We start from the raw sequence: 25,766 nt of genomic DNA on the forward strand, positions 1-25,766 counted from the left end.
CCAAGGGAGTGGGCCTGGCCCCTGTCCCCTCCTCCTCGAAACACTGGACACCCCGAAGCGAGACTATGGCTACTGAGTATCCTGTGTGATGTGGCCACAGGGTGTCCCCTCTGGCCTCAGGGGAAGAAGGACTGGCTGCTCGGCCCAGGTCACCCTTTAGGAAGCAGAGGAGGTGCGGGTGCCAGTTCAGGGCAGAAAGAGCCACTGAGGCCATTGTCCTGAAGGCGGTGACCCCCAGGCCCTCCTGCTGTCCCCCGGGAAGCCCTGGGCTGTGCTAGACACCGGGTCCAGTCTTCGTCTCCTGGACCGAGGCTCTTCTGGGCTTTCGGGCTCAGCTTGTCGGTCCATTCAGCAAGTTCAGGGGCGGACTGAGCCCTGCTCTGGCCATGGCTCAGCCGGAAACAAGAGCTGCCAGGTTTGTAGCACCTGAGTACCCCCGCTGGTGAGGTCTTTGTCATCTTGAGTCCCCGCTGGGCAGGTGTCCCACAGCAGGGGAGCCCTGAGCTCTCGCTGTTCCAAGCTCCCACCTGCATCCAATCTCAGCCCACAGTGGTGGACCACCCTGACCTTCCAGACTGCCCCCTCCCAAGGGGCAGACCCAGCATCCCGGAGTCCTCACCCCGAGCTGTGCTGAAGGGCAGCCGGGGCGGTAGGGCCAGGACCAGACCAGGCCTCTGATAAAGTCTCATCGAAATGAGACCTATGTGCCCGGGCCACCTTAAGGGGCCCTGACCAGGAAAATCAGGCCTGAAACTGCCAATGCCAGATACTCAGGGTACCTGTGTCCTTACGTGGCTAGGTGTGACCCCAAGCCTGCTGGTACATGCAGCCTTTCGCACCACGACCCCCATCTTGGGGAGGGCAAGGCCACCTGGTGGGGACGGGCCAACCAGGGCCCTTGGTCTCAGCTGTGGCAGCCACATCCCTGGGCCAGCTTGGCCCTGAGGGCCTTCAGGACATCTCTCGGCAGAGGCATGAGGGAGGGGAGAGCCAAGTGGCCAAGTCCGGCAGAGCCAGTGGGGCAGGAACGCCCAGCAGAAGGAAGCTGGGCTTGGGGCAGCAGAGACGTGCCAAGCCGCCAGGCCCAGCCATGAGGATGAAGTACCTGGGTGGGGGAAGGGATATACCTGCCACCCCAAGGCTCCACCAGGCAGAGAGACCCAGCGGGCTGCCAACTCAGACCAGGACCCAAGCACATCGTAATGTCCTACAGACACAGCATGGTGCCAATTATATGATAACCCCACATCAGTGAGAATAAGTAACGGCAGTGGCGGGGGCTGGAGTGGGGCATACTTGGTCCCTGCGCGGGCCGGGGCTGAGCAGGAGGCCTCAGAGCCACTCTTGGGGGGCAAGAAAGGGCCTTGGGGCTTCTCTCCCGTGCCCAGAAGGGCTGCACCAGGAACACCCAGCCCTGTCTCCTGCTCCAGCTCCACAGCACCCCTCACACCCTGCCCCAGACCCTCCACAACCAGGCACAGCCTGGGGTCACCACATCCAGGAGCCCCCACTCGGGAGGAGGGAGGAAGAGACTCCAGCTCCTCCCCACTATTCAACCTTTGAGGATGAATTTGAGGTCATCTGATTAGATTTTCTGGCAGCTCCAACCATCTCAGATTGGCCCCACTCCCTGAGTAGCCTTGGGCTCTGCCAGGCTTGTCCCGGGCCTCAGTTTACCCCAAATGCGGATGCTGAGCCCAGGCCCCATGTAGCCCTACAATGAAGGTTGGAGGTGGGGGTCCCTTGCCAGGGCCTTGGCTTCGGAAAACCTGAAGGTAACCCTTTTCCTGGGATCTCCCCTTGCCCTGGAGGAAGTCAGGGTGAAGAATCGTTGGTGCCAAGGCTAAGGAGGTTTTTCAACTTTTCCTCCTTTTCAAGGAGACTGCCTGGCTCAATGAAAAATCCAGATCTGCCTGGGCCCTACCCAAAGGCTTGGGCCTCACGCCGCTCTCCAGGGCCACGGCCTCAACTAGGCCACTCGCTGGTCCCCAGTGGGGCAGGAAAAATTGCTCCAGGGAAATGGCTGAATGTTCGGGGGAAAATGGAACCGCTGAGGCCGCGTCCTTGTGGGGTGTCCCCGCCCATTTGGGGCTCACGGCTTGGAGGGACTGGGGCTGGGAGGAGCAGGCCAGGCAGCCGCAGCCACTTCCACCCCCACCCAGGGCTGGGCGTTAGGTGCCCTCTCGGAAGCTGTGGATCTGGGTGGAGTACCTCTGCAGGTGGCCCTGGGGCTGGGCCTCGGTGGCCCCCAACGTGCCCCCAGCCGCCTGCTGCTGCTGCTGCTGCTGGTAGTGCTGGTAGAGCTTGGGGCCCGGCCCCTCTAGGCCCGGGAGGCGGCTGCTGGACATGGTCAGGATGGTGGCCGTCAGTGATTTGATGTAGTTCTTGGCCAGTGTGAGTGTCTCGATCTTGGAGAGCTTCTTATCGGCGCGCACGTGCGGGATGACTTCACGGAGGGCCTGGAAGGCGTTATTGAGCTTATGCATCCGCTGTCGCTCCCTCTCGTTGCTCTCCAGCCGCCGCTGGATGCTGCTGTCACGACGGCCACCGGGTCCCGAGGGGCCTGGACGCCTGCGCCCGCCCTCGCCCCTCGCCCCTGCTGCGGCCCGGGCCGGCCGGCTCCGCAGACCCTTGGACGGCTCTGGCCCCGGGTTCGGCAGGGACCCCTCTGGCGTCCCCTCCCCAGGGGTGGCCTCTGTGTGCTGCACCGGGGCCCGGCGCCGCGGAGGCCGGTTCTTGGTCTTCATGGCCCTGGACTGGCTGTCCCTGGACTGGCTGTCCCAGGAGGTGGCGGCGGGGAGGTGAGGCCCTTGGAGCTGAAATCCAGAACACAGGACACTCTGTGGTCACCCCCACATGGCCAGGGGACCCTCTGGGGTGCCGTCCCCGGCAGCTTCCTACTTGCTGACAACAATGGTACCAGGGGTAGGGGGTGGCGCTCCGCGACTGGAGATCCTTCTGTTCACACGCTTAGCCCTGGGCTGACCCCACCCCACGCCCCTGCTTTACCTCATACAGACCTCTGGAACCTGTCCCTGTCCCTGCGTCCCCCTTCCTCCTGGGTGACTCACCCTGACCCCTAGATCTTCCTCTGGCCTCATGCCCCTCACGGCCCCCCAGTGCCTCCTGAGCTTGGTGACCTTTGACACTTTGCCTAGACCACCCTGAGACGCGTTCCCCACCCTAGCTTAGGGGGCGCCTCTGCCGGAGGCGGCACTGACTCCTTCTCCCCGTGGGCGGGCAGTGACTCCAGCCACCAGGCTCTCACTGTCCTGCCCCGCTGGACGTGACACGTGCAGGGACAGCACTGGGGCCAGAACCGCTGCGGACATGGGGCAGCCGTGGAGGTCAGAGGTCGGCAATGGCCAGGGCCTGGCGGCAGCCCCCAATCCCACCACGTGGATGGCCCCCGTTGGGGCTCCGGACAGACCAGAAGTCCCCCACCCGGGTTTTCCCCCAACCCCCACAGCCCCGCCGCCAGGTCCTGCCCCTGGGTTCCCTCCCCGCGGCCCCACCCGAGTTCCCAGCTCCCGGGTTACCTGGGGATCCGCGGCCGCACGCGCCGAGGCTGCCCACGGGGGACAAGGACACGTCGCTTTAGCCGCCCCGGGCGGGGCCGCGGACGCATGCAAATGAGCCCTCGGGGCGGGGGCGGGGCCGGGGCGGGGCCTAGGTCCGGGTGTCCCGGGCTGGCGCGGGCAGCGGTGGCGGCACCTGCGGGCGGGCGGCCGGCGCCTGGGGCTTCCAGACCAGGTGGCCGCGCAGCCCCGCCCCCAGCTTCCGCCCCGCCCCCAAGACAGAAAACCTCGCCCGCCCGCCTCTCCCCATCCTCTCCCTACAGTCCCCCCACCCTCGTCCCCCCAGACAGCCTCCCCCACCGCCTCTCCCATCCTCCCCCGACAGCCCCCCACCCTCGTTCCCCCAGACAGCCTCCCCCACCGCCTCTCCCCCTCCTCCTCCTATAGCCTCCCCTACCCGCCCCGAGATAGCTTCCCCCCATCCGTCTCTCCCCATCCTCCCCCTACAGCCTTCGCAAGACAGCCTGCGTCCCCACCTCCCCTACTCCCGTCCCCCGACAGCCTCCCCACAACCTGCTTGTCCCCATCCTCCCCCTCAATTTCCACCCGCACCTTCCCCACTCGCCTACCCCACATCTGTGCCCGAGACAGCCTCCCCCCACCCGCTTTCCCCGACCCTCCCCCCGACACAGCACCCCCGCATCCATGCCTCCCGCGGCCCTCCTTCCGCGGCCTCTCCACTCCTGGCGGGGCCCCGGGCCCATTCCGCGGATGGGGAAACAGGTCCCTGGGAGCAGCCGGACGGAGGGGCAGCCCCGGTTCAGGCTCAGCACAGAGCCCAAGTCCCAGGAGCACTCCGGGACGAGACGCTCCGCGAAAACGCCGGCATCTCCCAGGGGCTCCCCCGCCCCGCTGCCCGGGATGTTTAGGGGAACCTGGGGCTCCTACGGGCTGGGGGCGGACCCCGAGTTGGGGGTGGGGAGGCCGTCCATGGGAACGCCTTTTTTTTTTTAAGACGGAGTTTCGCTCTTGCTGCCCAGGCTGGCGTGCAGTGGAGCGAGATGATCTCGGCTCATGGCAACCTCCGCCTCCCGGGTTCAAGCGATGCTCCTGCCTCAGCCTCCCGAGTAGCTGGGATTACAGGCATGCACCACCACGCCCAATTAATTTTTGTATTTTTAGTAGAGACGGGGTTTCTCCACGTTGGCCAGGCTGGTCTTGAACTCCTGACCTCAAGTGATCCACCCGCCTCGGCCTCCCAAAGTGCTGGGATTACAGGCGTGAGCCACCACGCCCAGCCAAAGCAGCATCTTGCTCAGGGAGGGACCATTCGGGGCTGCTAGGGGTGTGGTGACTGTGAGTGTCACGCTGGCTGGCAGGCCAGAGCTCCACACTCATGGGTCTCGCTGCCCTGTCTCAGTACTTCTGGGTGGGGACTCAGAGGGGCCATGGTGGGGTGGGGTGGGGGGCCAGGGGGTGGGCACAGAAAGGCTGGCTTGGAGCCAAGGTTAGTTCTTCTCTTGGCCTAGAGCTCATTTGAGGCTGGGCCAATCGAGGTCTTTGGAAATGAAAATGCTTCCGAAATTCATGAGAGTGCAAAGGCATGGATTATAGACATGCTTCAAGGGGGCACGAACACTAAACAGGTTTGGTTTTCCAGTGGTGACACAAAGCTTTATGTCCTCAGGAGTGCGGGGAGTTTAAGTCTGTCCCGGCACACAAGCTCCAAAGGGACCAGGGCAGGGGCCCCGGGCACAGGCTGTGGGCGCTCCCAGCAGGGCAGGGCCAGGCCACCCACCCAGGTCCTTGCACATGGACAGAACATAGAAGAAACGCGGCAACAGAGTTTATAAATATATAACTATATTTATTTTGAATATTAAATAGTTTTTAAATTACAAGCAATTTATTGAATCACACTATGCATCAATATACAGTAAAAATCTTACAATTTAAAAATGTACACAATTTAAACTGGAAGTTCATTGACTGTTATATTGCCGGGGACCTTTTTTGCCTGTGTTAAAGAGACAGCAGGGAGGCCTGGGGGATGTGACGGCCCCCTACATCCTCCTCTGCAGACGGAATCCCACGGTGGATCCATACACCAGCCCCACGATCAAGATCCCGCTCAGCCCACTAAGCCTGCGCGCTTCACCAGCACGTGTCCACACCCGTCCAGCTGATCTTCACAGGCTGCTGGTAATTCAATACTGTCGACGCATCTTTAAGAATTTTTTTATAGATGAAAGAGAATGTTCTTTGTTAATAAAGACTTGAGCCAACCCCATTGCTACTTAGGAATATTGTTTTGGAGATTTCCATCGGAAGTCACTGCATACACCCATTCTTTTTTTAAGGCTACTTCTCATAAGGCTCACGTGTTGAAGCCACTCTAACAGAAGCCCAACCTTTGGCGTCTAACCCTTGGTTCACTTCTGAATTTTCAGATGACGGGCTGAGTCGGGGAAGAGCAGGCGCTGCCCTCCTTCCACCGGGGCCCTGGGGACAGACATGCAGTAGGTCCTTAACTCTACAAACACCCTACGGGGAACAGGAATAAAAGGAGGGGTTCCGAAAGGCCTTTTACAGCAGCAAGACATACCAAGACTTTTCGTAGATAAACCCATTTCTATAGAAACGATCGAACCTGTACATTTAAAAATAGCGCGAACGCTGTTTGCAATTCGGCTTGGTCGAGCTTTCTGCACCCTTACGGGGAATGGCTTCTCGTCCAGACACACGGGCCAAGTCTCAGAAGGGATTTGGGGAGCACTTTTTCTGTGTTGCCCTTTCTGGCTTATTGACAGGGTCATTTGAAAAGACAAATTCGCATCTAGCTAGGAAGGAAATGAAAGCTAGATTATTTTTGTTATAGGATTTAAAATGTACAAACTCCACCAAAATAGGTCTAATTCAGATTGATTCTGGGTTGCTACCCATAGAAGGCCAGAAAATATGCTAACCTTCCCCCACATCATCCAGAGAACGCCACTGATTTATTTCATTGCACAACTTATTAGAACAAGTACGTTTTGAAAACCCACCACTGATAACCAACTTATTAGTTAAAAAATAACAAAACAAACAACAAAAATCTGACCTGAACACAGCACATGCTGACATTTCAAAAATGGGCTGGAATTTTTATTCTACTTAAATTTCCTGTGTATTGCTTGGATTTCAAAAAAACATGTTAACCCACGTGTTGATTATAAATATAAAATCTCGCCCCTCCATGCAACACCACACTAAGATCCACCACCCCCCCAAACTCAATGTATAAAATGCTTTTTTGGCAATTAATTATGAGTGACTCAAAATAAATAAAAATGGGAATTATGAAAATTTTTTTTTTTTTTTTTTTTTTTTTTTTTTGGAGACAGGGTCTGGCTCTGTACCCAGGCTACAGTACAATGGCATGGTCTCAGCTCACTGCAACGTCCATCTCCTGGGCTGTAGCCATCCTCCCACCTCAGCCTCCCAAGTAGCTGGGACTACAGGTGCACACCACTATGTGCCTGGCTAGTATTTTTTTTTCTTTTCTTTTTTTTGTATTTTTAGTAGAGACGTGGTTTTGCCATGTTGCCCAGGCTAGTCTTGAACTCCTGGGCTCAAAGTGATCCGCCCGCCTCAGCCTCCCAATGTGCTGGGATTGCAGGCGTGAGCCGCTGTGCCCAGCCAAAATCTTAATCCTAGTGGAAAACTGACAGCCCCAGAAGGTCAATAAATTTACTCAAGGCTGACACTGTATAACACGACGACAGATTCCATGGATCTGCATGACTTTGGTCATTAAATCTGAACTGCTTAAACCTGCAGTTGAAAGTAGTATAATCACGTCTCGTTTCTCCTCAGCCAAGACTAATCTTAGATGTAAAAACTGAGAAAACTCAGGAAGTCCCCACAGCAAGAATTCAGTCATGACAATTTTGGCAAAATCATCTTCTAATGCCCTGTTAATTACAAAAAAAAAAAAAAAAAAAAATTCGCGCATCCCGAGAGCCAGTGGTGCTCCCCGCACAGCCCAGGCGGGCACCGCGTCCACCCCATGCCTAGACAGGAGGGGACTCTCTCCATCCTGAACTTCTTGCTTTGGAAAGTTATTGCTTAGTATAAAAAATGAGAGGAGTGGGGCGCAACTGGCAATGAAGGTCATTTGCTGTGCACACTCTGGCAACGCCCACCTGCATTTTCCACTAGGACTCAACTTCCTTCCGTGTACCCCAGGCGGCCCCTGCATGGGTCTGGAGAGTGCCCCAGGTTGCGCTGGAGTCTGGAAACGTATCAGCACCGGAAAATGTGTGGGGTGAAGAGTGAGTGTGAGGGGATTGCAGGCCCGAGGACCCCCGAAGGAACGGGTGCCTCCCCAGCACGGCTGTGCTGCACCAGCCACGGGGGACTTTTTATGTCAGAGCAGAACTCAGGGAGGGAGGCCTGAGGTCGCCTATGGCCGCTGGGGCTCCTGCCGACGTGATGAAGCTACATTGGGAGCACTCGGGCCCTTTCAAAGCCAGAAGAGAACCTGGGGCTTAATGCAGAACGGAGGGTCCGTGAGATGAGTCCCGGGCCACGCAGGACCACCCAAGTCCCCGATCCGGACTATGTGTCAGCTGCTGATGCTCTGCCGTCGTCCCTTGTCTGTCCCCCTTCACAGCTGCAGGATGTGGTGTTATCTCATCCCACGCAGATAACCTGAGACTGGCCAGGCCCAGCTGGACGTGACACGGAGCGGCTCGGAGAAGATTCGGCTGTGGAGTTTTTTTAAAGCTCAAGTCCCCGCCACCTGACGTGTGCACGCATCATCACCTCAACCCGTCCTCCACAGCTGGCGTGCTCTGCGGACATGTGTCTGCCTGAGCTCCCCGGCTTCTTGCAGGAAGGACGGGAACACGGAAGCTTCCCAGGAGCCTGGCCTCCGAAAACCAGGCAGAAGAGCTGCGCGGAGGGAAGCGGTGCGGCGGCCCCGTGAGGGGTGCAGCTCTCCCGACCCGCCACCCAGCACGTCCCCAGGGATAGGCCAGGTCCATCTGAGGTCTGGGGCCACAACCTGCCGGTTTTTACCAAAAGGGCTTTAAAAAGTGGGACGTGGGGTGGGAGAATGACAAGGAGAGGCTGCAAGACCTCTCAGCTCCTCAGAGAGAAGCCTCATTTGCTGCAGGGAAGCCGCTTCATCAAGAAGAGACAAAAATGCATTCGATTCCATCAACAAAACAGTGGTATTTTGGACTCATTGAAAATATTTCCTATATGAACATAAAACACTAACATTCAGAATCATTTATCATTTATGAAAGAGTACCATATGTACAATCCCAACAATCCTAGACACAGTAGAACACTCAAAATATTTAAGCTTTACAAGTACCATGCAGCGCAAACTATAAAACAGAAAAAAAATCAAACTAGTGGATAGCATCAGCTTAACCTGCCTCATTTTCCTTGAATAATTTAAGATTCTGTACAACAATGGAGACTCTCAGAACATTTATCCACAGTGCAATTACAGAAAGCAATTCGTGATTTCTCTAGAAATAATAAATATGGCTCACTGGTGACCATTCCCCTCGCGTGTCCTCTGTGGTGCCCACACGTGGGCCGGGATGTACAGGCGTGGACGCAGAGACGCCCCTGTGGAAAGCACACACAAGGCGCGCATAGCTCCACACACGCATGCACACGGAGGCTGCGCCCCTGCCTCCCCCGACGGCCAGCGCGGGAGCACTGCCTGGGAGGCCGCGGGTGCCTGGGGCACCGAGGGATGCTGGCTCCCGGACACAGCCTCGCTCCCCACCTGGGCTCCCGAGGGCCCCGCCTTGAACGCAGCTCAGAGCCGTCTCCCTCTTCACCTCTGGATTCTTCCTCCCAAGCTCGTATCAGCAAATGGCGAGTGGATGTCGCTGCTCGGGCTGAGGGCGCAGGGGCGCCGCTCCAGGGGAGCAGCCTCGGACCCGAGCGTGCGCGTTGGCAGCCACCTAGTCCTTTTCTCCGTCTTCGCTGCTTCCTGTTGAGGAGAGAGGAAGTGAGACGACAAAGCTGGAGTTTTAAAATGATCAGACAAGAATGGCGTGGACGGTGTGTGCGCTGCACCACGTGAACAGAAGCGGGTGCTTTGAGTTCAGCACCGCCTGAGCCGCCCTTCCTGTCCTTTCCTTCAGAAGCAGCAGCTGCCCGACGCTCCCACCAACACATCTGCTAGGCTCAAATGCCAGCTGGGCGCTAAGGGTCAGGGTGCAGAAGAAGTCAGCTGGGATCCACACATCTGCCCCAACACACTGGCAGGTAGCAGGTGTTATCTAATCGTCACAAATGAAGCCTAGCGCCGATGCAAACAAAGCCTCTTTGTATTCCATATTCATTATTTGATCTGTAAACTTCCAATCAAAAAATGAGCTTATTAACCTTTATCTTTCAATCTAGTGACAGGGAAAGAAGGCTCCCTATGTTCAGATACCTCCACTTCAAACGGCCCCTGCCCATTCACCCCACCCTACCCCTGCGAGCCACACCAGGACCAAGACTCAGTAGCAAAACCAGCGTTCCAGGGGCAGCACCAGCGGGCGTGTGGGCTGGTCCCAAGGCCAGGGGTCAAGTGTTCTTACGAGGCTGCAGAAGAGTGGGTTCTCTCTGGGAAAGGAGAAGAGCGTGGAGGGGGACTATGCAGCCACAGGAGAAAAAGAGGAGACGGTGCACAGCCTGGGCGTTTCTGGGACCAGAGCCCCTCTGCCTCGGCCTGGCCCCACAGGGTGGACAGTAACGAGCCTGAGCGTGACCACAACAAACAGGCAGGGGCATGGCCCCGAGAGCACGCTCAGGATGCTGGCAGTGTTATTTATTTTAGAGACAGGGTCTTGCTCTGTCACCCATGCTGGAGGGCAGTGGTGCAGTTATAGGTCACTGTAGCCTTGAACTCCTGGGCTCCAGCATTCCTCCCACCTCAGTCTCCTGAGCAGCTGGAAGTGAGGGTGCACACCACCACACCCGGTTAATTTTTTAGTTTTTATTTTTTGTAGAGATGGGGTCTCACTATGTTGCCCAGGCTGGTCTCACACTCCCAGGCTCAACTGATCCTCCCACCTCAGCCTCCTGAGTAGCTGGGATTACAGGCAGAAGTCACTGCACCCAGCTGATGATGGGAGTTTAAAAAAAAACGAGTTTGGGCCGGGCGCGGTGGCTCAAGCCTGTAATCCCAGCACTTTGGGAGGCCGAGACGGGCGGATCACAAGGTCAGGAGATCGAGACCATCCTGGCTAACATGGTGAAACCCCGTCTCTACTAAAAATACAAAAAAAAAAACTAGCCGGGCGAGGTGGCGGGCGCCTGTAGTCCCAGCTACTCGGGAGGCTGAGGCAGGAGAATGGCGTAAACCCGGGAGGTGGAGCTTGCAGTGAGCTGAGATCCGGCCACTGCACTCCAGCCTGGGTGACAGAGCGAGACTCCGTCTCAAAAAAAAAAAAAAAAAAAAAAAAAAAAAAAAAAAAAAAAAAAAAAAACGAGTTTGTAATCGACTCAGCAAATGTGAAGAAGACATGAGATTATCAAGCCTGCAAGACCACCGTCTGCCCAGCTGCAGCGCCCCACCCCCAACCCCCAGCACGTGGCGCCTCTCACCGCCCTGCTCGATGTCCGAGTCGGTCAGATGTGTGAGGGAAAAGCTGGCAATGTTGGCGGGAGAGATGGAGAACCGGGAATAAGGCGCCGAGTGCGGCCAGCTCTGCTCCGTGCTCCGGGCCGGTGGTGGTGGGGAAAAGTACTTGGATGTCTGGAGAGAAGGCTTGGAGCTGAGCAGGTTACTTGTTGTCTTTGACATAAAAGGATCTGGGGAGAAGTCATCATCCCACTCAAAGCCGCCACCTAGAAATAAAAAACAAAACCCCACCCTTTATCACCGCGCGATGAGGCAGAGGGGGAGGCTCTGTGCAGGTGCACCCTGCGGGTCGGAAGACAGCCCGGCCCAACTGGCAGATGGCAGCGCTGTGCCCATGTCAGGGGGGCGTCATTAAAGCAACATGGTAAGTTACCCTCAAAAAACCTTTACATGACTCAATTTTTCAGTTTCCCTTAAAACTAGTCAATGACGTGAAATACCTTCTTCGTCGGTGGAGCTTTCGGAGTTGATGCACCTGCTCAGGTAGGGAGAGCCTGAGGCCGGGGCTGGGCCACTCAGGTCAGGGCCGCACGCCTCTCCTCCACAGGGCCCCAGCTCTTTGGTTGGGGTCTCCTGAAAAGCCAAACAGAAACTCCCGTCAGCAAAGGCCTGCTCACGGGAACCCCATGTGACCGCTTCCCCACTGACAGGCACATCGGACTGAGAGACTGAGAAGTGAGCGTCTCAAGACAAGGGCGGCTCCGGGCCTGGGAGGACAGACAGACACAAGGCCCTGTCTCTCCCTCGTCCTGCAGCTCTGACCTCGGCGGAGGCATGAAGCAGCTCTCTGAGGCTGCAGAGAAGCGCAGAGCAGCAGGCAGGCGGGGACGAGCGGCAGCACTCAAGATGCCACCCGCCAGCACCAAGTGTGTCGGCTTCTCCTCCCCAATCCCCTGCCTGGACTCAGCTCAGCCCGGGATCCAAAGTGGGCACCACCCTGGACAGAGTGCTCCAGGAGAAGCCCTTAGTTCTGGCTTCGGAGCAGGAAGGGGGTCTTGTGATGCTCAGAAAGAGAAGGGGGAAATTCCAGCTTTCTTCTTTTCTCTGCTCTCTTGCTCTCCAGTCCCAAGCAATCCCGGGGCAACAGCTGTCTATAATCCTGAGGACCATAAAGCCTCCACTCCACTGGAGGACTGTGATCCCGAGTGGGAGGGGACCCTCACTGGGTTTTTCCCCTTCTGTCCTCCCACTGCTTGGCTCCAGACGTGCGTGCAGTTGCAGGAAGTATGGCGCATCGTGTAACTAAAGCCTCAAATTTCTAGCTAGGGGATCAGAAAGGAGAGGCCCAAAGAACTGCAAGTATCAGGGATATAACAGAAGAGGGAGGAGCTGAAAAAGGTGACCCTATGAGGCTGTTGGGGGGCTCCTGCGCTTACCCCTGAGCTGTGCGTGGTAGATCTGACTCTGAACACACCAAAGCTTTGAAAATGAACCTCAGGGGAGACCGGGGTGGAGTGCGGGGCACACACATGTTTCACACACACTGTTTGAAGTGCGGGGCAGGTTCAAACAGCACAGCGAAGGCTTTGAAAGGGGAACTGGGAACTGACACTGAAACCACAGCCCACAGAAGGCTACTTGGAACTTGTGGCCTGCGCCCACGGGGTCAAGGCTTGCTAAGATAAAAATATCAACATTATTCACAGCATTTAAACACGGCACAGACTGCCTAACATGATAGGAGGATCCAAAAGCTAAACTTATTTTGCATTCAAAAACCAGGAACACCTCGATTTCCCTGGGAAAAGACAATCAACAAGTGCCAGTGTCACGGTGCCACCAATGTTGGAATTATCTGAAAAGGGACTACTATAAAAATGCTCCTACAGCTAAGGGGAGACACTTACCATGAATAGAAATAGAGAAAATCTTAGCAAAGGAACAGATGATAAGAAGAATGACAAAAAGCCAAATTCAGAAGAGAAAAGTACAATAACCAAAATCTAGCAACTCAATGGATGGGCTCAACAGCAGAATGGAGATGACGAAGGAAATCATCAGGGACCTTGAAGACAGAGTAACAGAAATCACCCAATTCAAACAAGAGCAAGAAAAAAAAAAACCTGGAGGAAGACAGGACTAGAGCCTCAGAGCCTGTGAGACAGGACCTCAGAGCCTGTGAGACAGGACCAGAGCCTCAGGGCCTAACCCTGAAGTCCCAGGAGGAGAGGAGACAGGAGGTGGGGCAGAAAAAGTACTAGAAGAAAATAATGCCTGAAAACTCAGATTTGGTGAAAGATACAAAACTACAGATTTAAGAAGTTTAACAAAACAAAAATGGGATAAATACAAAGAAATTAGGCCGGGCGGGTGGCTCACATCTGTGATCCCAGCACTTTGGGTGGCTGAAGCAGGAGGATCCCTTGAGGCCAGGAGTTCAAAACCAGCCTGGGCAACATAGTGAGATGCTGTCTCTACAAACAATTTAAAAATTAGCTAGGTGTGGTGGTGCACGCCTGTAGCCCCAGCTACTCAGCAGGCTGAGGAGGGAGGATTACTGGAGCCCAGGAGTTCAAGGGTGCAGTGACCTATGATCACACCACTGTATTCCAGCTGGGTGACAGAGCAAGACTCTGTCTCAAACAAAACAAAACAAGACACACACACAAAGAAGTCCACCCTCAGATGCACCATAATCAAACTGTTGAAAGCTAAAGCTAAAGATCTGAAAGCAGCCAGGGATAAAAGATGTATTACAGTTCGAGCATCCCAAATCTGAAGACCAAAAATCCAAAATGCTCCAAAATCCAAAACCTTTTGAGCACTGATATGGCGCCCACAGTGCTCACTGGAGCACTTATGATTTCAAATTTTCAGATTTAGGATGCTGAACTGGTGAGTATAATACAAATATTCCAAAATCTGAAAAAACCAGAAATCTAAAATGCTTCTGGTCCCAAGCATTTCAGATAAGGGATGCTCCACTTGTACTTCTAGGAGAATGATCTGAGTGACTGCAAATTTCTCATGAGAGACCGTGGAGGGTGGAAGGAAGTGATACATTTTTAAAATGCTGAAAGAAAACAATTATCAACTCAGAATTCTATGCTCAGAGAAAATAGGCTTCGGGAATGAGTGTGAAATAAAGACAGTCTTAGACGGAAAAAAACACTAAGATAATTTATTTAAAAATAAAAGGAATCCTACAAAAAAAATTTTTTTATAAAAAAGAGAGAAAAGAAAAGCTAGTTAAATTTCTTTAATTAGAAGGGAAAGGGTCCCAGAAGGAAACCTGGAACATCAATAATGAAAAACAACAGAAGGACAGGAAGCCCTCCAGATCAGAGAGTTCCACCTCCTCAGAGTCAACCAACGAGGACAGAAAACATTCAGAAAAGACAAATAAGACATAACAGTACAACAACAACAACAACATAAATAATACAGTATAACAACTATCTTCATAGCATTTACAGTGTATGAGGTATTACAAGTAATCTAGAGATGACTTAAAGTCTGCAGGAGGATGTGTGTAGGTTATATGCAAATATGACGCCATTTTATATAAAGCACTTGGGCATCCTCTAATTATGGTATCCAAATTATGGAACCACCACTTCTTGGAAACCAAGGGACAACCCCAGAAATGATCTCAATAGAGATCAGTGACAAGACCGCCCGTGCATAGCCACACCTGTGCATACTAAGTCCTGCGGTTAGCCTTGTGGAACCCACATATACCAAAAGTCAGCCCTCCGTATCTATACACAGGTTCTACATCCCGAGAATACTGTGTTTTCGATCTGTTTTGGGTTGAAAAGAAGCCATATTTAAGTGCACCCACACAGTTCAAACCCATGTTGCTCCAGGGCCAACTGTAAAATACTATTCATTTCCTCTTGAGTTTCTTAGAATGTTTGATGACAGAAAGTCAAATGTGTTGCATGTCTGAGGGGTTATCAGTGTACATGTATGCAACACAGAAGAGCATGTCAAGATGGGGACGGAGGGCAAAAGGTCTGAGTGACAGAAGGGTTTCCACATTCCATCTGAAATATGCAAATATAGATTCTAAGTAGATTGTGAGAAGTTTAATACATACATTGTAACCCCCAGAACAACCACTACCAAAACTACACAGAGAACAGTGTATAAAAAAAATTGAAAAATTAAAATGTAACACTAAAAATGTTCAATTTATTAAAAAGAGGTAGAAATAAAAATAGAACAAATAAAATGGTATACATAAATCCAAAATATAAATAATTTTATTAAATGTAAATGATCTAAACATACCATTAAAAGGCAGATTTTTCAGAAGAGTCTTAAAAACCCCACGTAATTATAAGATCTACAAGAAACTCATAAATATAATGATACAGGTAGATTAAAAGTAAAAGGATGCAAAAGATATACCACACAAACATTAACCAAAACAATGTGGCCAGGAGCGAGTGGCTCACACCTGTAATCCCAACACTTTCGAAGACTGAGGCGGGTGGATCGCTTGAGCTCAGGAGTTCAAGACCAGCCTGGCCAACATGGTGAAACCCCATCTCTACAAAAAATACAAAAATTATCTGTGTTTCCTGGTGTGTGCCCACAGTCCCAGTTACTTGCAGGGCTGAGGCAGGGGGACTGCTTGAGCCCAGGAGGTCAAGGCTGCAGTGAGCCAAGATCATACCACTACACTCCAGCCTAGGTGACAAAGTGAGACTCTGTCTCTGAAAAAAGAAAGCTGGAGCAGCTCTGTGAATATAAGACAAAGGAATACGGAAGGACATCACGAAAGGATAAAAAGGTCAATTCAGCAAGAAGATATCATCATTCTAAATGTATATGCACCAACAGAGCTGCAAAATACAGGAAGCAAAAATGAACAGAAATGAAAAGAGAGACAAATCTAAAATCACAGCTGGAGCCTTCAACAACCTCTCAAGTATGCAGACAAATTGACAATGATAGAGAAAAACTAATACCATCAACAAATTAACTCTGACATTTATAGAACAATCCACTCACCAAAACCAAAACACACACTCTTTCAGGTACATGTGGAATAATTCACCAAGAAAGACCACATCCTGGCTCTAAGATAAACCTTAACAAATTTAAAAGCATTGAAACCATATTAAATGTGTTCTCTGCCCATAACTGAATTAGACTGAAACTTAATAATGAAAAGATACGATAAAATCTCCAACTCTCAGAAATTAAACAATATACTTATTCAACAATATATTAACCGATTATTAGTAATTATTAACAATATATTAAACTATATTATTCATCTATGCTCCCAAGAGGAAGTCTTACAAAAAACTTTTTGATCTCAATGAAAACAAAAATTCACACATTAAAATTGGCTGGGCGCAGCTACAGTAGTACATAAAGGGAAATTTATAGCATTAAATTATTAGAAAAGAGGAGGCCGGGTGCAGTGGCTCATATCTGTAATCCCAGCACTTCAGGAAGCCAAGGCAGGCAGATTCACCTGAGCTCAGGAATTTGAGACCAGCCTGGGCAACATGACGAAACACAAAATACAAAAATTAGCCAGGCATGGTGGTGGGTGCCTGTGGTCCCAGCTACTTCCGGAGGCTGAGGCAGGAGAATCCCTTCAGCCTGGGAGGCAGAGGTTGCAGTGAGCCGAGATCACACCACTGCCTTCCAGCCTGGCGACAGAGTGAGACTTCGTCAAAAAAAAAAAAAAAAAAAAGGGAAAAGAAGTAAGGACTTGAATCCTAAGCTTTTCCCTTAAGAGTCTAGAAAAAGTAAAATAAATTCAAAGCAAGGAGAAGGAAGGAAATAATAAAGACAAAGCAGAAACCAATGAAATAGAAAAGAAAAAAAAATCCATGAAAACAAAAGCAAATTTTTGGAAAGATCAACATCAACAAATCTACATAATCTCTTCCAAACACTATCAGAGAAGGAAATACTTCCCAACTCATTTTATGAGACCACCATTAATTACTGATAACAAAACCAAAGACAGTGCCAGCAAACAAACAAAACACAAACCGACCAAGGAAACCTAGGTGGAGCCCACGAATGTTACTCCTCAAAGGTGGAGAGCGGGAGCCTCGCAGACAGGCTCTCACTCTGCCGCCCAGGCTGGAGTGCAGTGATGCAATCATAGCTCACTGCACCCTCAAACTCCTGGTTTCAGCAACCCTCCGGCCTCAGTCTCCTGAGTAGGTGGGACTACAGGTGCGTGCCACCACACCTGGCCAATTTTTAAAAAATGGGTTCTTCTTATGCTGCCTAGACCAGTCTTACCTCCTGGCCTTAAGCAACCCTCCTGCCTCAGCCTCTCAAAATGTTACGATGATGGGAGTGAGCTACTGGGCCCGGTCTTCAGGGCTTGTTTACAGTATGACTGATGAGGCTGGAGGGAACTCTGTCGCGCTAATTGCAAGTAAGCATCATTACCCGCTACTTTTGTCTCAAGAACACTGTGCAACTGAGGAAAGACATCGCAAGCGCCAACAGTTGAACGCGATGCCAGGCTGTAGATTTTAAAGGTGCATGCAAGAGGCGGCAGGGCTCAGCGGTGAAAAGCTCAGTGCTCAGTCCAGGAGACTCGAGTCAAGCCCTAGCACTGCTACTCACTGGGGCCAGACCCTGTGCAAAGTCTACCTACTCTGAGCCTCAGGGTCCTCTCCATGAAGATAGTGACAAACACCCCCACATGGGGAAGCAAAAGAAGACTCAATGTAGAATAATAACTCAATGCCGGCACCCACAGACTGTTCACCAGCCTCTACTACTTTACACAGTAAGCGCTGGTTAAGTATTTGCTGAACTAACAAATAGTGATAAACCAAGAAACAATGCTGCCCAATCCCATGAACACTCAGTTAAAACTCTGGAGCAGGATACTTCAACAGCTTAAAAACGATACAACTTCAAAACCAGCTCATTAAGAACGGAAGCAGGAGCGGGAGGAAACCCTCAATCCTCAGCCTGAACGCTTGGTGGCTGTCGCTTCAAGGCACGCTGCAAGAGACGCATAAGCAAACAAATTTCAGATCATCAGAAAGATTTTCCTCATTTTCTTCTGGCCCTGACCCACCTTCCGACTCTCTCTGACACTAACTTCCTTGTCAAAGCCTCGCGTCTATTAAGCATGTCTAGTATTTGATCTCTGTACCTTCCATCCCGTAACTAGTGTGCCCTTGTCACAAGTCTTCATCTTTTGCAATTCTGCTCTGTCTTCTAAAGCCAGAAAAACTTAACATCCTCCACAGACTTGTGCAAGAGGCCCACGCTCTGCAGCCCCAGGGAGCTTTCTCCGCACGCTGCTTCCACTGGGGCCACGTCCCTCTCACTACTCCAGCTACCCCCAGGCTTTCAGGAAGTGGGGACAGCGTGCTCCCTAGCTCCTACCCGCACTGCTCACCGAGCACAGTTGACAGTTCCATCCCACCTATAGATTACCCCATCCACGGAGAAATGCAGCGATAATCCCAGTTCACAGAGATGGGGAAGAAAGGGCTATGTGGATGCATTGAAAACAAAACACAAACCCGAGGGGCCAGGTGATCCCTTCTCCCTTCCACTCTTACTAGAAAACGGCAGCTTGTTTTCCCAGGCTCCCTGAGCTCAGAGGCTCCTGAGTTCGAGATCTGCCTAGGAACCACCTGGGGAATGAAAAGAGAAAGGCGGCCTCTTGGCCCCTCTCACAGATTCAGGCTCAAGAGGTCAGGCTGAGCTCAGGAGGCTACTTTTCTTTTCTTTTTTTTTTTTTTTTTTTTGAGACAAGGTCTCGCGCTGTCACCTAGGCTGGAGTGCAGTGGTACAATCCCGGCTCACTGCAACCTCTGCCTCCCAGGTTCAAGCAATTCTCATGCCTCAGCCTCCCAAGCAGCTGGGACTGCAGTCTTGCCTACCATGACTGGCTAATTTTTGTTATTTTTAATAGAGATGGGGTTTCACCACGTCGCCCAGGCTGGTCTTGAATTCCCGATGTCAGGTGATCCACCCACCCTGGTCTCCCAAAGTGCTGGCATTACAGGCATGAGCCACTGCACCCAGCCTTACTTTTCATTTTTTAAACATCCACCTCTCCACAGTATATGCTATAGCTCAAATGCGGGTGATTTAATGATTTTTAAAGAAACATCATAAAAACCAAAGTGAACAGAACACAGAGGAACAAGGCATAAAGTGACATTCAACAGACGCAGCTCCTGGGGGAGGAGGTGGAATAGTGCCCAGATCTGCCATAGCCATGGACCCATGAGGGATGGTGCCACGCAGGGGCTGAGACCAAGGTCTGGGTTCCCAGAACGGGGCGAAAGGGAAGGCAAGCAATGTGAAGGAGACGGTGAGGACTCCTGCGCCTTCTAGAAGGTGAGGGGACCCCATTCTCATGTCCCACCACTGAGCTCTCCCAACAATCCAGCTGATTCAAGCAGCAAATTCAAGCGCTACAAAGAATAGTATGAAAAGGACTTTTTTTTTTTTTAAAGCATACTTGAATTATAAGCTGTTACATTTTTAAAGGAGCCTAAATCCATGCCCACTCAGCAGTGCACACTAAGCCGCCTGCTCCAAAGCAGGGAAAGAGGACAGGTCAGGGGACAGAGCAGAAGGACCACAGACACTCCTACTGCGTGTCCCACCCTCCAGGTACCCACCGCAGGGCTTCTGGTCGGCCCCTCTCCTGAGCTGTCTCCAGGGTTGCACGCCAGCCACGGTTCCAGGCTTGCACCCAAGTGGTAGGTCCTACTGCCAATTGTCAGGCTCTAAAAATTGGAGGCTGAGTGCAGTGGCTCGTGCCTGTAATCCCAAAACTTTGGGAGGCTGAGGAGGGAGGATGGCTTGAGCCCAGGAGTTTGAGAGCAGCCTGGGCAACATAGCGAGACCGTGTGTCTACAAAAATTAAACAACAATAACAAAACCTTAGCCAGCCATGGTGGCATGCACCTGTGGGCCCAGCTATTATGGAGGCTGAGGTGGGAGGATCGCTTGAGCCCAGGAGTTCAAGGCTGCAGTGAGCTGCAATCGCACCACTGCATTCCAGCCTGGACCACAGAGCAAGGCTGTCTCAAAAGAAAAATAAAAAGCAAAACAATAAAAATTTGGTGTGTAAAGGGTGACTAATTTCAGGAAGACTCCAGTAGAAGACCCAGGAAGAATATTTGCTCTTTCCCTTAATTTAACACGAATTCCCTGCACAAATGACATTTCTGCATATTCTTAGAACTGTAACCAACCCCAAATGACTTTTTATGAGTAATCGCAATCTGCTGCCTCAACATGGCAACTAGAAAACAGACCACACTCAATTTCCTAGCACATTTTGGAATCCTTATATGGATATATAGAGAAAATGATTTAGAGGGAACAGATACCTGGTCAAACAGGTAGACTGTGACATCATTGAAAAACGTGACTGCCTTCTTTTCCTTCTTCCAGTCCTCAGGCAGCGGGTCGGGGGCTCCGGCCGCCGTGGGCTTCAACAGACTCCGCAGGTGCCTCCCATCCTCATTGCTGAGGATGACGGGCACGGGGTGCTCGGTCTCGTCCTCCGACTCAGAGCTGAGGCTGTGCAGGTTGAAGGCCCGCAGGTCCTCGTCCGAGTCGTCGCTGTTTTCGTCCTCCTCGTCCGCATCCATCCCGTCCTCCGAGAGGTCGAGCATCCCCGACACCCCAAGTTTCCCCAGGTACTTTCCTTCGATGTCCGGCTCCTTCAACTTGGGGCCCTCGGAGTGGCTGGACAGGGACTTGTCCACCGCAGAACTGGTGTAGGCAAGGAGTTCGTTCGTGTTGGTCCCCGTGGAAGCAAGGGTGCAGGGGCGATCTTCCTGTGTCTCGAAGTCATCGCCACTGCTAAGTTCTGAGTTCAGCACACTCCAGGGACTGCTGGCCTCGTCTTCCGTGGGATGGACCTGCTGGGGAACATCAGTCTGTGCTGGCTCCGGTGTGGCTCTTAATTCCAGATCACCGGAGTTGTGCAAAGCAGACAGACAACTTTCATCTGGCTGGCTCTTTCTGGCTTCCAGGCAGCTATCCTGGGCACCAGGACTTTGCTCTGGGAGGACAGGCTCGGGCAGAGGCTGCTCCTGTACCAACACCAAGGCGGATGGGGAGGTTCCTGGGACCTCCTCAGACCTTTTCTCGGGCTCAGAGTCATTGTCTGAGAAGTATGCAGAGTCTCGGTATGAACCCTGGGAGCCAGCTGTGAATGTCTGAGGGGTCACTTCTGTGCCTCTGTGACCATCGCCGGCATCTGAGATAACAATGACCGGGTTGGAAGGCAGACCGCTGTGGCCACCATCGCCCGCGGTGGCTGGTTCTGAGTCTGAGGTGCCCTCGGGGGCGGGATGCAAGGTCCACTCGGGAGACTCCAAGTTCTCTGTTTCGTAGCCGCTGTCTGCCGGCTTATCAGGCGGCATGAGTTTCTGAGGAGAGTGAGATCCTAAAGAGTCCAGCAGCGCTTCGTGGACGTCCACTGACTCCAGGGAGTCCGGGGTTTCCAGGGACGGCTCCGAGGCTGGGAAGGGCGCTGACAAGCTGTCTTCCAGGAGGCTGTCCTGACTGGTTGAGTCCGAGGAGAGGGCGGACACCAAGCCTGCTTCTTTCGCTGTGTCTTTAGAATTGAGCTGATTTAAAGTCTCCACAGCCTTCAAGTTTTTCTCTAGCTGGCGATGACTGGGATGGTCTTCCAAAAACGGTTCATTGTGTAATTCCTGTCCCAGTTCTGGGAGACTACTCCCCACACTCACCCTGCTGGCAAGGATGTCATCAGCAGGAACAGAGTCACTTTCGGTGAGTCGCAGGGTCTCCTCACCCTGGCCAGGAGAGTCCTGGGACCTGCCATCCATGTTGTGGGTTTTGGCATCGGTCGAGAGAATTTCAACCGGGATAGTCACAGCGTCTGGACTGAGGTCCTGGCAGAGACAGTCCTCCGGGACAATAACATCTAAACACGTGGGCTGGGTTTCTCCCTGCATCGGGAGTGAGTCTGGGGATACCCGATGGGGCGTTTCTTCTGTTTCGAGGGAGGTAGGAGGTACCTGCACTTCCGGGGAAGACTGCAATGAGGTGCTCAAAGTGTCACCTGTGAACATGACATCTGTGTCGTCACCCTTCGTGCTTATGCTTTCCTGCAACAAAGACAAGCCTGGCTTATTTTCCACAAACTGAAGCTCAGTATCTAAAGAGTTTCTATGTGACGTTTCTAACATAGCTTCGGTAAAACCAGCATTCTTAAGTTCTGTCTGAAGATCATTTATGTGTTCTTTGCTGGACAATGAGCCTTTTAGTAAGTTTTTCTCTTGAAGAAATAAAAAGTTTTCTGACAATTCTTGAACATTCAATGGATCAAAATTATCTTGGTGTATAAGATTATCTGATAGGCAGAGAGGCTCACTGTCAAAAAGTTTACGGGGCTTTTCTTTCTCAAAGTGGCCCATTATGACTGACTCTTTGGGGTTATCCAAACTGGAACTTAAAGTGGCAGGTTTAAAGTCGGCTTGAACTCCGTTTAGTTCCATTAAGTCGAATATTTTCTGGTGACTGGGCAAATCTTCCGATTTGTCCAGATCATTAAATATATTGTTGAAAGGGCTCTCGGGGCCACTGGTCACGTGTAAGTCCCCCGGTAAGCTAGAGTCTTTGGGGTCTGTACTGCTTTGGAAGAAGTCCTCATCTGTACTGGACTCCTCAAGTTCAACGTTCCTGAGCGCCGTGAGCTGGGGTGGTTCAGGGCCAGTCCTTTCTGGATTATCCATGTCAGTTGTGAGCAGCGCTGGCGGGTAATCAAGCTCCAAGTTACTGCCACTTTTTTCTTCTAACTGGATATAATAGTCACTGCCAACAGAAAGGTTGTGGGCATCAAAAACAGGAACCACTCCAGGGGCCCTCAGGGGGACATCCTGGCCACTGTCATCTTGCTTTCCGGGCCCGGGATCTGAAAGTGAACTCTCAAAAACTTCAACTGGATAGAAGATGCTCGTGTAGGACAAGGCTTCATCCAGGTGGCCCCGGCTGCGCTCATCAAAGTGGTCGTGCTTAGCGGCCTCCCAGACATACTCAAAGCTCAGGCCCTGGCTTGTTTCGGTCACAGTGAGGACTTCCTCCATTTCACGACCCAGCCGGTCCCTGGCAAAGTGGTCGAGAATTGGGAATGCAGCATTGTTGGAGGAGTCTCTGCTATTTGTGTTTGGCTTCAGAGCGTTCCACTGCTGTTCAAAGTCGACCTCTGAGTCCCGCTGGCTCTGCAGCCGCAGGTAAGTCAGCAGCCTGTGCACATCTTCTGCCGCGGGTCTCTTTTCTGGTGACAGCCAACAGAACTGTAAGACTTCATACCTGAGCAGCACATGACAAGCAATCAGTGGAACCATCACGAATCTTTTTGTTTTGTTTTCGAGACGGAGTCTTGCTCTGTCACCCAGGCTGGAGTGCAGTGGCATGATCTCGGCTCACTGCAACCTCCACCTCCTGGGTTCAGGCAATTCTCTTGCCTCTGCCTCCCAAGTAGCTGGGGTTACAGGCGCCTGCTACCGCGACTGGCTAATTTTTGTATTTTTGGTTCAGACGGGGTTTCACCATGTTGGCCAGGCTGGTCTTGAACTCCTGACCTCATGATCTGCCTGCCTTGGCCTCCCAAAGTGCTGGGATTACAGGCATGAGCCACTGTGCCTGGCCGAATCAGTTAAAAATATCAAAAGAGGCCAGGCACCCTGGCTCACGCTTGTAATCCTGGGGCTATGGGAGGCTGAGGCAGGAGGATCACTTGAGCCAGGAGTTCGAGAACAGCCTGGACAACATAGTGAGACCTCATCTCTACTTTTTTTTCTTTTTTTAATACAAATAAATAAATAAACAATATGAAAAGACTTTACAAGGACCCTAAAGCCAAGTCAACACCCTAAACATTTCTACACCTTTGTCACTGCCAACCACATTAAGTAGTTCAGCTCATGGTGAGGTCATCGTGAAAGAGGAAATGAAGAAATACAATATTTGGCCCACAAATTTTGTGTTTTGGGGACACTTCACAGTGAAGATGAAACAGAACAGGTGGAATGGGAGGCTACCAACCATCTATCAGAGTAGGGCTGCTCCAGCTGGGGCTTCGGGAGCTTTGTCTCTCTCTCTCTAATGACTTGGTTGAGGACGTCTAAGTTGGAAAGGTTTGAATACGGCTGTGCAGCATTGTCAAAAAGCTCCCAAAGTGTCACACCCAGGGACCTGTTGGAAAAAGAAAACGGTTGTTTCTCTCTCCTTTTAGATGTTAAATTCTTAACACTCACATTTGTTATATAGCCAGTAATTTTAAGGACAAGGTGTGTATTGAAAAGATTAGTAATACAATCGTTCTTTTGTTTGTTTTGTTTTGTTTTTTTGAGACAAAGTCTCACTCTGTCACCCAGGCTGGAGTGCAATGGTGCGGTCTCCACTCACTGCAACCCCTGACTCCCGGGTTCAAGCGATTCTCCTGCCTCAGTCTCCCAAGTAACTGGGATTACAGGCACCAGCCATCATGCCCTGCTAATTTTTGTAATTTTAGTAGAGACAGGGTTTCACCATGTTGGCCAGGCTGCTCTCAAACTCCTGACCTCAGGTGATCCACCCTCCTTGGCCTCCCAAAGTGCTGAGATTACAGGCGTGAGCCACCACAACCAGCCAAGATCGTTCTTTAATCTCAAACCAATAATCAGCACAATAGTGCAAAAAAAAAAAAAAGTATTTCTGTTAAAATGAGGAAGTCCATGCCTCCTATTTGCTACTGAATACTACCCTAGACGTTTTGGCCAAGGTGTAATTATGTGGATGAGATGACTATCAACTTTTAAGTACTCAACAAATTATTGGAAAGACCATCAGCATGTTCTAAAAATTTGGCAGAATGGCTGGAAACAAGATAAATACCCTGAATTCTGATTTTTTTTTTTTGGTAGAAAAATACACCTATTAACAACAGTAGTAAACACCAGAAAGCATCTAAAAGGAATCTTTACACGGGCAAGACAATGTCTGAGACCCACAAGTTTGGTTTGAGTTACTCCTCAGTATTGTGGGTTTTGCTGCCATTCTGAAGGGATCCCCCAACACGCTGGCAGCTGTCTGTGTGCCAGGAGAGGCCCTGAGGGCTGACTCACCACAGCCCTTCTCAGTCCCAGCCCAACCCTCTCTCACACCCCGGTGCTCTGTCCCCATGGAAACAGCCTCTGCTGGCTTCCTGGGTCAGATGAGCTGCCTCTCGTTTCTTCCACGAAGTCTCTGCATCTCCTCCCCACCACGCACTGCCTCCATCCTGCACTTGTGTCTCCTATTTACTGCCATGTTCCCGAACCTGACTCTCATCTGTGTCCTCTGGGAAGCCATGAACACACACACTGGTAGGTCAGGTCCACCCCTAAGGATGCTGAGTGGGTAGATCCAGGAGTGGCCTAGAAAACTCTCTTTTTAAAAAGCTCCCCAGTGATTGTGATGTCCAGCCAACCCTGCATGACACACCCCAAACAACGAGGAAACAACTACATTTTGACAAAAATCACTAAAGGAGAGCACCAGAGCACGTCCAAGGAGTAACAGGGACTCAGGAAACTCAGGACGGCCACAGCGAGAGTGGAAGGAAACGCCTGGCCTCCGCCACCCCATCCCTGGAAGGGGCAGCCAGGAACCAGGAGCAATTTTCTCTT

The 25,766-nt window shown here is 51.8% G+C and overlaps 2 protein-coding genes across 2 annotated transcripts in view; both read right to left on the reverse strand.

The window, feature by feature from the left end:
• Positions 1–2,097: 2,097 nt before the first annotated feature.
• On the reverse strand, positions 2,098–3,585 carry BHLHA15 (basic helix-loop-helix family member a15). Its single transcript, XM_025381024.1, has 2 exons — positions 3,540–3,585; positions 2,098–2,816 (listed from the first exon to the last, which is right to left on the reverse strand). Exon 2 carries the CDS (start codon positions 2,745–2,747, stop codon positions 2,172–2,174), a length of 576 nt encoding a protein of 191 aa, XP_025236809.1. The 5' UTR covers positions 2,748–2,816; positions 3,540–3,585; the 3' UTR covers positions 2,098–2,171.
• A 1,776-nt stretch (positions 3,586–5,361) lies between these two features.
• The window catches only part of LMTK2 (lemur tyrosine kinase 2), a 111,208-nt gene continuing 90,803 nt past the window's right edge, over positions 5,362–25,766 (reverse strand). Inside the window, exons 10-14 of the mRNA XM_025380119.1 lie at positions 24,163–24,312; positions 20,469–23,427; positions 11,607–11,739; positions 11,130–11,372; positions 5,362–9,522 (exon numbers count right to left, since the gene is read on the reverse strand). Of these exons, the coding sequence (XP_025235904.1) occupies positions 9,494–9,522; positions 11,130–11,372; positions 11,607–11,739; positions 20,469–23,427; positions 24,163–24,312 (3,514 nt within the window). The 3' untranslated portion in view covers positions 5,362–9,493. The remainder of the gene's footprint in view (positions 9,523–11,129; positions 11,373–11,606; positions 11,740–20,468; positions 23,428–24,162; positions 24,313–25,766) is intronic.

Source organism: Theropithecus gelada, chromosome 3, assembly GCF_003255815.1.
Source record: "Theropithecus gelada isolate Dixy chromosome 3, Tgel_1.0, whole genome shotgun sequence".
NCBI classification, from domain to species: Eukaryota; Metazoa; Chordata; class Mammalia; order Primates; family Cercopithecidae; genus Theropithecus; species Theropithecus gelada.

Bases quoted from the DNA above. Each gene is read 5' to 3' on its own strand.
- BHLHA15 (XM_025381024.1), bottom strand. From the start codon at position 2,747: ATGAAGACCAAGAACCGGCCTCCGCGGCGCCGGGCCCCGGTGCAGCAC.